The 14246-nt window shown below is 40.0% G+C and overlaps 1 protein-coding gene across 8 annotated transcripts in view; it reads left to right on the top strand.

Annotated features, from left to right (window-relative positions):
- The first annotated feature begins 2588 nt into the window (after window positions 1–2588).
- golga4 (golgin A4) overlaps window positions 2589–14246 on the top strand; it is a 25690-nt gene continuing 14032 nt past the window's right edge. For 3 of the 8 annotated variants that reach the window (XR_009120368.1, XM_058058483.1, XM_058058481.1), the window contains exons 1-15: window positions 2589–2805; window positions 4534–4611; window positions 6035–6067; window positions 7544–7645; window positions 10086–10154; window positions 10255–10581; window positions 10677–10724; window positions 10820–10876; window positions 10987–11085; window positions 11333–11474; window positions 11559–11749; window positions 12807–12890; window positions 13543–13690; window positions 13775–13953; window positions 14064–14162. Coding sequence is in view for 7 of the 8 variants with exons in the window: in XM_058058483.1 (XP_057914466.1) it covers window positions 2728–2805; window positions 4534–4611; window positions 6035–6067; window positions 7544–7645; window positions 10086–10154; window positions 10255–10581; window positions 10677–10724; window positions 10820–10876; window positions 10987–11085; window positions 11333–11474; window positions 11559–11749; window positions 12807–12890; window positions 13543–13690; window positions 13775–13953; window positions 14064–14162 (1734 nt within the window). In the remaining variant the exon portion in view is untranslated. The remainder of the gene's footprint in view (window positions 2806–4533; window positions 4612–6034; window positions 6068–7543; window positions 7646–10085; window positions 10155–10254; window positions 10582–10676; window positions 10725–10819; window positions 10877–10986; window positions 11086–11332; window positions 11475–11558; window positions 11750–12806; window positions 12891–13542; window positions 13691–13774; window positions 13954–14063; window positions 14163–14246) is intronic. The other 5 variants (XM_058058482.1, XM_058058484.1, XM_058058485.1 and 2 more) reach the window with 5 other exon arrangements.

Here is a 14246-nt window from a genome sequence, read left to right as displayed (position 1 = left end):
AATCCTAGCATGTTTTTGGAATATGGGAGGAAACCGGAAAAAACCCTGGAAACCGAAAACCCACGCATGCATGGGGAGAACATGCAAACTCCACACAGAGATGGCCGAGGGTGGAATCGAACTCTGGTCTCCTAGCTGTGTGGCCTTCGCGCTAACCACTCAGCCTTTTGCAACAATCGTGTTATGATCAGACAAATCTTTGATCAAGTGTGGGATTAAAACAAATACTGAAGATGGCATCATCTCAACTGCAACAAAAATAAAAGACACAACTCTCAAACACTTGATGCAGCTTAAATTCATCAACTTTCTTCCTGGAATTTTGGGCTAGCGATCAGAAAAGTAGCCCCTTGTAAAAATAGGAGCAATATATTTTGTTACAGCGTTGGATTCTATCATCACCGAGGAAGATGGAAGAAGGGCCTACAATGAAAGTACAGAGTCACAGAGAAAGTGAAAGTGAAGCTGTTGTGGTCACCTTTAGAGCAGCTACACAGAAAGCTTTCCCCATCATCCATATTCTGCACCTCTTTCTAGTGTTTCCAATGACTTCCTGCTAAATGAGAAGTTAAATGAGATGCTTGGACAGCCCTCAATCACTAAACCAGGGGTCTCAAACACGCGGCCCGCGGGCCAAATGTGGCCCGCAGGACACTATTCTGAGGCCCCCGCCTTGATATGAAAGTTTAATGTTAGTGCGGCTCGCGCAAGTTTGATATGGATGCTGTACGGTATCATGTACCCAGAAAAAATGATTACGTTTGATTAATGTTCATGTTAAAGGTTAAATAATAATAATAATAATAGTTATCCTCGCTATCCGTGTGGAAGTGGTAAGTTTTTGGCTATTTAAGTTTAAAGGAAATAACTTGAAGGCTACCGTTTAGGTCGCTAGCTCTCTAGTTTGCGAGTTAGCATGTGTCTCAAGACCCTGCAGTTGCGCAATATGTTGTAAATAAAAAAAAGTATAAATGTGACTATAGTCGTGTTTTGTCATGTCTACAGGGCTCTAATAATGCTTTGTTCATTTTAATCTGAAAAAAATAATTTGTCTACCCACCAACGATATGTGGTTTCTTAAGTTTTTATTATTTGCCGTTTTATTATTATTATTATATTTATTTATTTATTACCGATTGATTGATTATCTTTCTTCTTGATTTGTTTGTTTATTTTTCATCTTATTTTGTGTAGAAAAATAAAAAGTAAGATATTTGAGAATAGTGGAATGTTTTATCAGAGCTTTTCTTGTAGAAAACTGGAACCAAAGCGAAGTTTTTTAAAAAATTTTTGTTTTTAATAAATGATGCGGCCCAGTCTCACCCAGACCCGAGCTCCAGTGGCCCCCAAGTAAATTGAGTGTGAGACCCCTGCACTAAACTAATATCCAAATCAGTTGATGGCTAAACTTGAGTTGGCTGCAATTTGTTTCACCCACCAAGTATAGTAAACAATGACATTACAACTATTTTGTGCTTTGTCTGCTCACATGTTAAGAAATTCTTTTTTGAATTCATTCATTTTGCAGACGTACCAAACAAAACATGAAGCAAATGTATTCTGCATGCCATGGCACATTAACTGCAGCATGGTGGAGGAATGCTGCATCACTCAGCCATTAACCACCCATTGTTTATGCCCACTGCTTCAAGAAGAAAAATTCCTGTAATGTCTTGTGTATTGTACAATGTAAAATGGTGGGGGGGGGGATACCTAGGCCTTTTCTTTTCAATCATCACATTAATGTGAGGCCTTCAGGCTCGAAAATGATTAATTGTGTAATGTTTCCTCACCATAAATAAGATTAACTCACTAAATCACAGAAAAAAAATCAAACAAAAATCAAATCATTTTTGGGTGTTAAATAATGGTCTTGAGTGAAAAACAATGTAATAATTTATTTTTCAGAAAATGTTTCTTTCTATGCGTGTTTCTTTTTGTAGTTTTGTAGTTGACAATGGTATAGTGCCTACTAAATACATAAAATACTGATAAATTATATTAAACAAATTACAATGTGAAACTGTTCAGAGCTGTACTATATATTATTTACATGTGTAATATTATTCATGAAAGAAGGAAAAGTTGATGTAGTAAGTCCTCATGTCCTCCGCAGAAGATACTGGAAAATGTGTTGCTTTCAGTAACTTAAATTGAAGTTGTTACTAAAACTTAGAACATTTAATTCACATGTTTAAAATACTGGAGACAAACGTAGTAAGTTAACATTTCTTGTGCACATACAGTAAGACATGTTGGTTTTCTTAGCACACATTTTGGGATGACATGTTTTCTATTTAATTGGACAAACATCACTGGAAAGCCCAGGATGTCCTCTGTTTTATTCTAGTAGTGTTTGAAATAAGGCTGAAATGTTGTTCGTATGGAAGGCAAAAGTGCATTACCGGGCCTAAGGAGGATATGACATAAAATATCAAAGTTTACAGCTCATATCCAGTCTGTTACGCCAGTGTGTATTAGAAGTGAAAAAGTTTTTTTTAACTCCACGACAGGGCGTTTTCTTTAGTCGCCATTACGGCACCGACTAGCCCTTTAAATCTCTGACGTATACTTTTCCTCCACGTTGGCCGCACATGCGCAGAAGGCCCGATCACCTGCGTGAATAAGGAAGTCTAACAGCGAACACTTGATGTGAAAACAAAATACTTCATTCCGAGCGATCGTCCTCGTTTTCTCGTCCACTTTTAGCAACGACGACGAGACAAAATGTTCAAAAAGCTCAAACAGAAGATAAACGAGGAACAATCACCGCAGAGGAACGCGCAGACACCCCCACAGGCCCAGGTTAGTTGTTGTGTGCCTAGAGCAATCTAGCTAGGCTAACATCTGTTTACTAAACTGACTGGACGAACGGTAAAGTGTATTTGTGTATTTCCTTTCACTCCGTCGCTAAGCTCATTTCAATGAGCTCCCCATGTTGTATTTTAGTTGGCCTATTACTTACTTGTAAACGTTAGCAACATGCTAACTCTGAAGCTCATCTGACTTAGCAGTTCTGTAAGTTTGCTCTGCGCTTGCAGTAAAAACACTAACTGCACAGTCTTGTTTTAAACAACTTGCAGTGAATAATAGGGGATAGGGGACTACAATTGTAACCGGCGGTTCTGTGGGCGTGACTATACCGCTTGCAACCTGCAAGTGGATTTCACATGGCAGCTTTATTTGACACACGCAAATCCCGTCGGTGCACGACAGCTGCCTACAGGTCAGAAGTAGACACGAAGACTAGTGAACTGACTCTTATTGACACAACCAACAAGGGAGTAGACGGATGCTCAGGCACATAGTGTCTGTATGCAGTGGGACTGTCGGAGCTCATTTCCTGCTCATGCCTTTTCAACGTTTTTCTGTATCAAACGAACACATTCATTTACTTGTCTAGTCACTGTTGTAGACCTCACAATGGAATGTCGTGCCCTACAACCTGTGTTACAACCTCAAGTATATAATAATAATAATACATTTTATTTGTATAGCGCTTTTCAGAGTACTCAAAGACACTTTACAGTAGAGGAAAAAAAGAAATAAAAAATAGAGTTGAGTAAAAACAGAGTGAACGATGCATTAAAATATCCCTGATATATCCATACATTAATTATTTACATATTATGATTATACACCTGATAATACACCTATTAATCCACTTTTGTTGACAGGTACTTGGCAAATTCATTTAGTGCCATTGTGGGCTATTTGTTATAACTGAAAATGTAATTTTTTCTCATGAATGGAGGGGAAAATGTTCTCATTCATAGGGAAAAAAAGGGTCTTGTTATCGTCTTGACTGAGACGATAATTAATCACACAACAAATGAAGATGACCTTAATTTTTTTCCGACCTCAGTATATTAGCAAGTGCCTGTTGTCCTCATCTTTCGTCTCCAAACAGGCAGGAAGAGAGATCACTCCGTGCATTGATTTCAGCATCTTGGCACATTTGTTCGATAGAACAATGGCATGAACGGAGTGAACCCCTTTGTTTGTCACGCAGTAATGAAAAGTCATGTAGTAGAAATAATTTAGTAGATTGCAATATATTGTTATACATTAAAAATATTGTCCTTGTACTTATTTAAGAAATGTAATGTTAAAATCTTGTTCTTGTAGATCAAGTAGCTTGTAGATCTCATGTAGCATCTCATAACATCACCTGCTAAACAGCAAAGAGCAATTGGAAGTGGGATAGGAGAGGCTGTTATTTCTGAAATTTACTCACTTACTTACAACAAATGTATTGCAACTTTAATAACAATATGAATGATAGGGATATGGAACATGGAGTTTTTCTAACACTTGTGGTTGTTTTTGAAATCAATGAAAAAGATAAAGCACACTTAATTTCATAAGGTGTTTATCCATTGAATGAGAAGGTTTAATATCTATCATTAACAAGGTAATGCTTCTGCCTGTTACTTTTTTAGTAAAGTGCAAAAAAAAAAAACTAATTATTTTTAATTATAATTAATTATATATTATAAACTATTATTTTGTCATTTGCCCCCCCCCCCCCAGCCGGGCTCTGTAGATCGACGGAGCAGCCAAACCCACCCATTCTCCCATGATGGTACTCCAACTCCCAGCGATAGAGAGGTGAGCCTTTATGTGCCCTGACCACCTTTGTACAGTAAAGTGCAATCATTTTGTGAGAGCCCAATCTGTGGTTTGTTTTGCGCTGAGCTTCCTCAATAACAACTGCCACCCTACCCCCAAGCTACCCCCCAGCTAGTAAAGGCAACCCTTTAGTCCTTAATATTTCAAGGATGTTGCCATTGAGTTCTTTTACTATTTAACCTAAATCATCAGATTTAATTTGTAATTTCTCCACTGTATGTTCCAAATCTATTACAAAACTAGTCTTAATATTTGTCATTATTTTCTGTCTAATACAACGCCCTCTGGGATTTTGCAAAATTGCAATCATGCCAATTCACACCATTTCAACCAATCCCTGCTTGGTCCAATCTACACAACAAAATTGTCAAAGAGCAGTGCTCAAACACGCTCGTCTACTGTATAACTCATCAAATGTGTCACTGCATGCATTCACATCCTCGTTTCCTTGTTTACATTGACGGATATTCTGATGCGTGATTATCATTTCTCACTGTCTTTCATTTACCAGCAAAAATCATAGCTATGTATCTCACTCAGCAGTTCCCCACTCATGTCAATGAAAGTGGGGTCGAGTAAACTACAGTCATGCCCAAAATTATGCTATTATGCTCCAATCATGCTATTTTTCTTGGCCATGCCTGTATGAAATACAGCAGGTGCAATGTGTTGGAACCTAAAATAAATATTGACAAGCACTTTGCAACTGCAAATGATTGCAATTTGTGGATGACAGAGTGGTTAATAAGGGAGTCTTTGGTGTTCTTTGTTTATATAATACAGTAAAATAATAATTGCTTCAAAGAATGTGCTTTTACTGCCATCTAGTTAAGTTTTGTTACTCTGTATGGCAATAAAACGAAAGGAACATCAAATGTTGTTTTCCACACTATGCCCACGTCTGTATGCTAATGGAGCATATTTGTTGAAATACCGTTTTTTGGGGTTAAGGTTCCATAAAACACTTACAATGTTGCTTAAACAAATGGATAATACCACAAGCAGATGCAATGTAATTGAAAAAATAAGCCTCCAACCAACTTTTCTGAAAAAGCTGCCGCATAATGAGACATTTTAGGTCACACTTTCTTTTTAACACTTTCACTCCAACCATCATAATGATTTTCCACTACAACAGACCATGAATTAGAATGAAAAGCCAACACATCTAATAGAGATGGCCAAACATAATCAAACATGATTTAACCAAGCTTGCTAATATAAGTGAAATATGAGTATTTTTTCATTATACTACCAGATGAGAAGGTTTCTAATTTGGAAGCACGGGAACGGGCATCACAACAGATCATCTATAATGTGTAATATATGTATAATATGTGTATAAGAAGCAACCTCAAATGTTTTCTTTCCCCGGTGAGTTGTTGTTTTCTTTTCTTCCTAGCAGTCTCTTATTGCGGATGCGGAGAAGTCTGAGGTAGATGGATGAGGGATGTTGCTGCATCCTACCATAGGACTTTAGATGTTTAGAAGTATGTTACGTGCATTAGTACACAAACACTAGATCAGTGATGGTGCCCCTTAGAGTTGTATTCCTCCTGCATTCACACATCTTTGGGAAGTGGCCGAGAGTGGCTGTATAATTTGGGTCCTCAAGCCTCCTACTTTGAGGTTTTTCATTATGGTGGCAGTCATTTTTCACCTCACAAATCTTTAAACACTTTGACATCTTTGGAAGTGTATTCTCATATTGATTGCTGAAGGAGAAATTGGGTTTTCTTTTACACCTCAAGTCCAATGTTATTATTAAATGTCATTTTTTTCCTGTCCAAGTCTCTATTTCCTGCCTGGACAACTTAAATGACAAAACCCGCTCATGTTCAAGAACACACACTGGGACGTCAAACTGTTATTTGTGACATTAATGTTACTGAGTGTTTCACATTCCCATTATTCATGTTTTACTTGCGCTTTCATTCTTGGACACACAGTGGAACCTTTAAGGTCAAACACATTATCTTGTCCAAGCTGCTGGTTGACCTAAAATTTGTTCAGTTTTCTTGCTGGAGGGTGCTGGAGCCTATTCCAGCTGTCTTCGGGTGAGAGGCGGGGTACACCCTGGACCAGCCAATCCCAGGGCACATATAGACAAACAACCATTCCCACTCACATTCATACCTATGGACAATTTGGAGTCTCCAATTAACCTAGCATGTTTTTGGAATGTGGGAGGAAACCGGAGTACCCGGAGAAAAGCCACGTATGCACGGGGAGAACATGCAAACTCCACACAGAGGTGGCCGAGGGTGGAGTTTGAACTCGGATCTCCTAGTTGTGAGGTCTGCACGCTAACCACTCGAGTGCCACGCAGCCCTTCATTTATTAATTAATGTATGAAAAACCACGGTTAGAGTGAGCGGGAGATGTTTGAACTGGGATTGTAGCGAGATGACTGTAATCTGTTTTAAGGTCAAACTGTTGCCAAACTTTTATTAATAGCCATACAAGCGTATAAAAGGTTAACCACAGTTAATATTAGTACATTTCTGTTGCAAATGTACATTGTACATTTCCCTTTTTCAAGTGTTAAAAGAAGTTAACCTCAGTAAAAAAAAAAAAACAAAACTTGAGGCTTGTCCCTCTTTTGTGTAAAGACAACACAACATTAATGAACTGAGGTCACATGAGGCACACTGAAAACTTGTGTGACATTATGCATGATGGCGGTTTTAGAAACATATTTTATCAGATTATCATCAAATTACACAACGTCAGGGGCATTTGACTTTAGAGGTTCCGCTGTAATTCCTCCCTCCATCCTAAACTTTCTTCTCTTTCTTGTCACACTCCCCACAGCGCTGTTCCACTCTCATTGTGTTTTGTTCTCATTGCTGTCTGTGTTCCTCTCCTCTCCCACCACCTTTCGGCCCGTTACTGCACTGACGGGGGTCAGGTGCTGGCCGGGATGATAGCAGAGCCCGCTTTTCTCTCTGAATATACTATCTTTGCTCTGGACCACTCAAAACGACCCAAAACGGCCCAGGTAGCCAGTGTGGTGAGTTTGTCCTCACGTCCTGCCTCTTCCTCCTCCGCATCTCTACTGCTCCTTCTCCTCCTCCTGCCCTGGTCCTTCCTCCTTACTCCTCCTTTGGGGAACCAGTAGCGGACTGTGGCCCACGTAGGGACAGCTTGTTCCCTGCTATCCTGTCGCCCGTTTCCTTTTGGATGTAGCAACAAGAAGGCATCTCCCGTCAAGGCTAACTGCGTCTGATGGGAGTTATTGTTTACTTTGTGGTTTAGTAGCCTGTCTGCTTTCTGATGTATGTTTTACGTCCCTCTGTTATTACAACCTGTCACAAAATGTGCCCCCCTGTCTTTTCCCCTTATAGTTGCTTGCCTCTTCGACCCCCAACAACATCCTCTTTGGTTGCCTGTTGGTCCCCTCTTTTTACAAGTCTCTTTATTTAGCCTGTGGAGTGAATACACAGTACATCACAGGCTTTGTTTTTGTTGGTCTGTTTGTGCAGTTTGATTTTGTGCCAATTGTCAAAGTAAACAAATAGATAAGAGCACTTTTGTAAATGTGTTTGTGGCTTTAGTGGAAGCAACACTCACCAAACAGGTTAAATACACTTGTAAAGTCTTAATGAAGTGGTGTCCAGTACAGATGTCATCAGTATCATCAATTCTGTCTTTTACAGAGTCCCTCTCATGCAGCTAGGCAAAATAACAGAGTAGTGGTTCTGGGACTTCTTGGAGTCCGAGACGCCTTTAAGAACCTGATGAAAGCTCTCCAGAAATGTTCACAATGTACGGTGTTTATCAAATGTTATAGTCTCTTACATACACTAAGTTTGAATAAACTAAAAAAGAAATGACACTACATTTCATGGAAAAAGTTAGGGCATAATTATGAATCATGAAATTATCTTGGACCTCATAGGAAACCCAGGTTAAGAACCGTGGAACTGACTGGAGGGTCACTTCCACATAACGATTTTGTTCTTTCAAAATGAATTTTGCTGTTTGCAGTTATTTTATTTTACAGCTAATATAATTAGCGTATTACAAGCTTGTTAGGGCTGTTTAGACATTGTCATGTTTAATTACCAATTTGACATTTGAGATTCAGTTTGCTGATAAAAATATTGTTATATTGTTGTTTGAAAGACTTTTTGGCTGATAGCAGGTTTGGTATATGTGTGGCAGGTTGTTTTTTACAGAACCGAGAAAAGCATGATATTGCTGCGCCGATGTGTGCTTTCACACAGTGACGCAGCATTTTAAAATCGGATAATTACAATATATAATAGTATGATGTGTAGAACACACCAAGAGTGAGTGTGAACCACACCTGTCCCAGTATTATGCCACTCCCTTGTATAAAGGCAACACCTCTGCCATACTGTCAGTGATACTACCCCCCAAAGGCCAAGTGTCCTCCAACAGACGACCTACAGACTAAAAGTGAAAAAAGGCCAGCTTTTCCAAAGAATGTTAAAGGGACTGCAGTCTCCTACGCTAATGACTTCCTGTGACAAGTTCCTCCACAAATTCATAACGCCGCTATCATGTTCCATTTCCATCATGTCACTAGGCTCACCCAAAGTCTTAATTTGCCAACTTGTGTTTTGAAATAAAGTGACAGCTATTTGCAGTAAATTCAGCACCAACTATTGAGAGTTCTGAATGCATTCTTCATCATATATTGTGTGAGGCGTGGAGAGGAGAGCGACACAAAGATGGGCTTTCCTGTCTAGACGTGACATGTTTTTTGAATACATGCAATGAACTAGTGAGTGAAATAAAAACATGAGCTTCATCAAAGTACTACTACTAAATTAGCTTCTGATGTTGCATTCATTTTGTAAAATATAAAGTTGAGAGCAGATTTTGTCACAGCATTGGCACAAAAATCTGTCATTCTTGGACACCTTAGTGTCTAATTAGAAAATAACGTTTTGCACCAATGTGAGAAAATAACCTAAAATGGTGTGGATGCCACCAGGATAAGGACTCTTGGAGCTGGACAAGTCAGGAGAGAATAATTTGCCTAACTCTTAAATCTGCTTTTAACCCGTTGACCAGCTAACCAGCTAAGCTGCTGATGTTCTACTTGGCCCAGTTATAACGCTCTTGTGCTCGCTTAATACAACAGCACTCAACACTACCAAGCATCTTTAATTCAAAAGCTGACTCTCCTACTTAATGAAACTGTTTGTCCATTCTGACCTCATGGCTGCTCAGTGGAGTTTTAACCCTTTTTGTTTGTGTTTTGTATAGATGCCTTCTTTTTATGTATTTAACCCCTCCAGTTTTTTCCACCCCGAGTTGCATGTGGGTGCCAATTGCCCCTGCATTGCTCCCAGCAATACTAATATTGCTCCCTCCGGAGTAATCAGGGAGTGCCATGCTGGGTGTGGATGGACTAATTGGCCCAGGACAGCAGTTCACCTGTCATAACCGCCCTCTCTAATAACAATTTATCTCTGCAGAGTACCTCTAAAGGGCCAAACAGGTCGCCCAGAGGAAGCATCAATGGGGATGGGAGCGCATCTCCACATGTGCGTGAACACCCACTCTGATCCATGTTGTTTATATTTTGTCATTTGAATACAATTATCAAGTTCTGTTTGTGTGTTATTTTGTCTGACTTTTCAACAGAGAGAAGAACCACAGTCTTTTGCTCAAAAACTACAACTCAAAGTTCCCTCAGTGGAGTCCTTAATCCGTGGTGGCGCCAGCCGCGCTGAACACCTATTTCGCTCTCCTTCTAAAGAAAGCCTGGTTCGGAGTACTTCTCGTGAGTCCTTGACACATTTGGGTGAAAACGAAGCGGCTGGCGCCCCCACATATGACCCACCTTCGGATATCGAGAGCGAGGCTGAGGAGTCACCAGGAAGTGCAGAGGCTCTCTCCAAAGAGCAGCTGCTACATCGTTTGGTCCGAGTGGAGGCCAGCTTGGGAAAGTATCGCGGGAAGTACTCAGAGGTTAGTCAACTCTAGAATGATTGCATTGTCAACCTGTTGACTGGTTCATTTACCTAACTGTGCTTTTTTTTTTTTTTTTTTTTTTAACCCTGTAGCTGGTCACAGCATACCGAACAGTGCAACGAGATAAAGAAAAAACACAGGTAACAAATATTCGATCTCATCTGTACATTCTCTCAGATGATGGAAGAGGTACCTGAACTTAATTATAAGTACATGCCTACTTTCTTTGCCCAAGGCCATCCTCAGTCAAAGTCAAGATAAAGCTCTCCGCAGAATAGGAGAACTACGGGAGGTTAGGCCACAATGAGAACATAATTGCATTTGACGATCAATAGTTCATTTTTATTTTTTCGTGATTTCTGTCTGCCTTCATGAAGTTAAACCCTTGAATGTTTTTTTCAGGAGTTGCAAATGGACCAGCAGGCAAAGAAACACCTTCAGGATGAGTTTGATGCTGCACTGGAAGAGAAAGATCAGATGATTACCGTCCTCCAAACTCAGGTGATTGTCTCAACATGTGGAATGTAGTCTAGTACATTAGTCAGCAGCAGGACAGTGTTATCTTTTGTAAACCTCAGTTACAGTAGTTTCACCTTTTCCCTTTTTTTTTTTTTTTAAAACAAACAAGTTTTGAAGGTATGTTGGTAATGTATTCCAAAATGACCATACTTAATTTGCATACTTGCAGTTTTAACAGTTATTGGTCACAGTTAAAATAAGTCTTCAAGAATTAAGCATTTTTTCACAGGTTGCTCTGCTGAAGAAACGAGTTACAGGAGTCTCTGACGGTACTGTGGCCCATGAGAGTGAGCAACCTGGTACTGAAGATGCTGACTCTGCATCATCCAGCCCGTTGAGGGACCAAGAAGTAGAGCCTGAAGTGCACGAAGGTGGACAAAAGTTTCATCTTCCTAAAATACATGTTTTCAGTACATTTAAACCGTTTTTTATGGCGCTGTATTATTTTTGTACAGAAGAGGGCGTCAGTGATCCAACTAAAGTCACCGAGGCTCTGCAGAAGAGAGTGAAGAGGCAGGAAAACCTACTGCACAAGTACAAAGAAGTTATGCGCACATACAAGGAACGGAGCTCTCAGCTTGGTAGTGAGAATGAAACTCTGCAAGAGCAGCTGCAGGAGAGACTGCAAGACCTGGAAAGGATGAAGGTGGATTATGTGTTATTTTATATGCAGTATAACACTGACGCTGTACTGTTTACCATAATATATATTTTATTATACTTGTATATAACACACACATCTAAACAGTGAATAATCCCCTTGTCAAGGATCTACTTGCGTCACTGCAAATAACACACTGAAACTTGTGGTTGTCCGTCAGTTACAAGCAAATTACTTCTTTCCCAGAATTTTTGGACATCTAGTGCAGGGATTTCCCGGGGGCAAAAAGAAAAAACAAAACAAAAAAAAGGAATGTCACGATGTCAGTGAATGCGCTTGCTTTCTTTTTTTGAGTGGTAAAATTTCTGCAATTGGAGTCACCGATAGTCATTGAGGGTGATGTTGGGTTCTGCAGCCAAAGCAGTTGAGAACCACTGATCGAGTGTATCTGATGAGATAATGCCAGTCATTGGAAACTGTGTTTAGAGTCATTAATCTTTTCTTTTAAAATGCTGCCTGAGTCAATAAAAGCACTATGTGTCTATGTGACCCCATTATCTCGTTGACACGGTGCACTGCTGTATCACTCAGTCTGAACATCCTCAGTGTCTGGCTAAGTGCCAGCATGTTTTCAAATGGCATGTCAGTGTGACACATCTGCACCATTGTTTTCCTAATTTTCGTAACATTTAGCTTCAGTGGCATGATAGGATTCCCCGGCACGTCTCGAATGTTCCCATTTTCTGATAACAAACAGCAGATGGTCTGAAAATTGTGACAAAGGGCAGGTTGACTGCACGTTTTTAGTAATTTTAGATTTGTCTTGCACTTAAAACTTCAGGCTGGGAGTAAGTCTTCCTTCCGTGTGTGTAGTAGCCGCAGGTTACCCATCAGTGGTACAGCCATACTGCTTCTGTTGCCACTAACATCAAACTGGGCTGTAATTTGGGTCGACTGTGTTGGTTTAACTGGGCCGGTGTAGACCGGCCCAGTTAAACTGTGGAGGTTTGGCTTGTGCGTAAGGTTTTGTGAGTTGTGGAACTGAGGACACCTATGAAAACAACTTGTGATTTATAGTCCGATATATTTGTTTTATGTGTAGGAATTGCACACAACAGAGAAGACAAAGCTGATCAATCAATTGCGAGATGTTAAGAACCAAAACGAGCAGCTGGAGCAGGACAAGGTTAGTTTGAAGTTGGTTACGCTTCAGTCACGTTTTCATTCATATGCAGATGATCCCGCACATTGTTTGTGAACGCATCTCATTGGCCAAAAAGCAACCAATGTGTCAATATGTGATAGTACACACGATAAACTTTTATGTTATTTTCAATCATTGGGATTTCACACTTTTTGGTGTTCCATGAATGCACTATAGTTGTGTGCTGTGACTCCCATTGCATCTGTTCATTGATCAATGTCTATTATCATTTATTAGTGGTGAGTCCTTGTGCATTTTATACTTTTAAATCGGTTTTAGCAAGTGTTTAAAGCAAACCTGGGTTGTATCATGAATGAACAATGGCAAGAGAGAAGGGGAGGGTTATAGTAAACGGTAAGCAGTAATAATAATATCATTGCAAATGTTGATCCAAATTCTGAGGAGAACATCAATGTTAAGCTGGCAGGAGGGTTTGGGGAGGCGAGCCACATCATAAATAGACAATTTCATAGGCACCTCAATCACTTGCGTTTTTTTTGCCCGTCCCTGGTGGTACCGGATGATAACCCCCACGGACAGCGAGGATCTGCTGTATCTTGAATGTGTTTGATGAGATGTCTTCAACTCTGACTACAACGCTCATTGAAGGCGTACTAACTTGAATGGTTTATAGGGCATGGTGATTGCAGAAACAAAGCGCCAGATGCACGAGACCCTGGAAATGAAAGAGGAGGAGGTAGCACAGCTTCGATCCAGGCTCCAGTTGGCTAATTCCCAGAATGAAGAGCTGCAGGAACAGAAAGAAAAGGCTGAGAAATCAGGTGAGCGAAACAAGTTTGAGACCATATGCCGTGGGAAGTATTTTCTTATTTTTTGGTTCATGTATAATTTATTATTTATTGTAGCATTTGAAGAGCTTGAAAAGGCACTGAGTTCAGCGCAGAAGACAGAGGAAGCCCGAAAACAGCTGCAGGTCCAAATGGAGGACCGAATGAGGGAAGCGGAAAGAGTTAATGAAGAAGAGAGGAAGAGTTTGCAGCAGGAACTGACACGGGTCAAACAGGAGGTTGTCACAATCATGCGGGTCAGGATATAACATCTGCCCAATAGTCTATCTGTCTTTCTATCTAGCGAGCTGATTTCATGTATTTTGCAAATGAACTCATTTTGCACATTGTCAAATCATAACATTAGAAATCATCAGAAGAGAGAATGGCCAACATGGAAAAAGCCCATAGTGAAGCTCTCAGTGCTAAAGAAGAGGAGCTAAAGGCCAGAATCAGTGCGGCTGTGGTAGGTCCTAATGATATTTTTCCACAATAAATCCAATGATTAACTGGCAATTGAAGCCAACACACCATGGCATTTCTGTTTTCA

The sequence above is a fragment of the Doryrhamphus excisus genome, chromosome 20 (genome assembly GCF_030265055.1).
Source record: "Doryrhamphus excisus isolate RoL2022-K1 chromosome 20, RoL_Dexc_1.0, whole genome shotgun sequence".
Classification (NCBI taxonomy): domain Eukaryota; kingdom Metazoa; phylum Chordata; class Actinopteri; order Syngnathiformes; family Syngnathidae; genus Doryrhamphus; species Doryrhamphus excisus.
The sequence above is the reverse complement of the archived record's forward strand: the minus strand, read 5'-3'. Positions and strand labels throughout refer to the sequence as shown.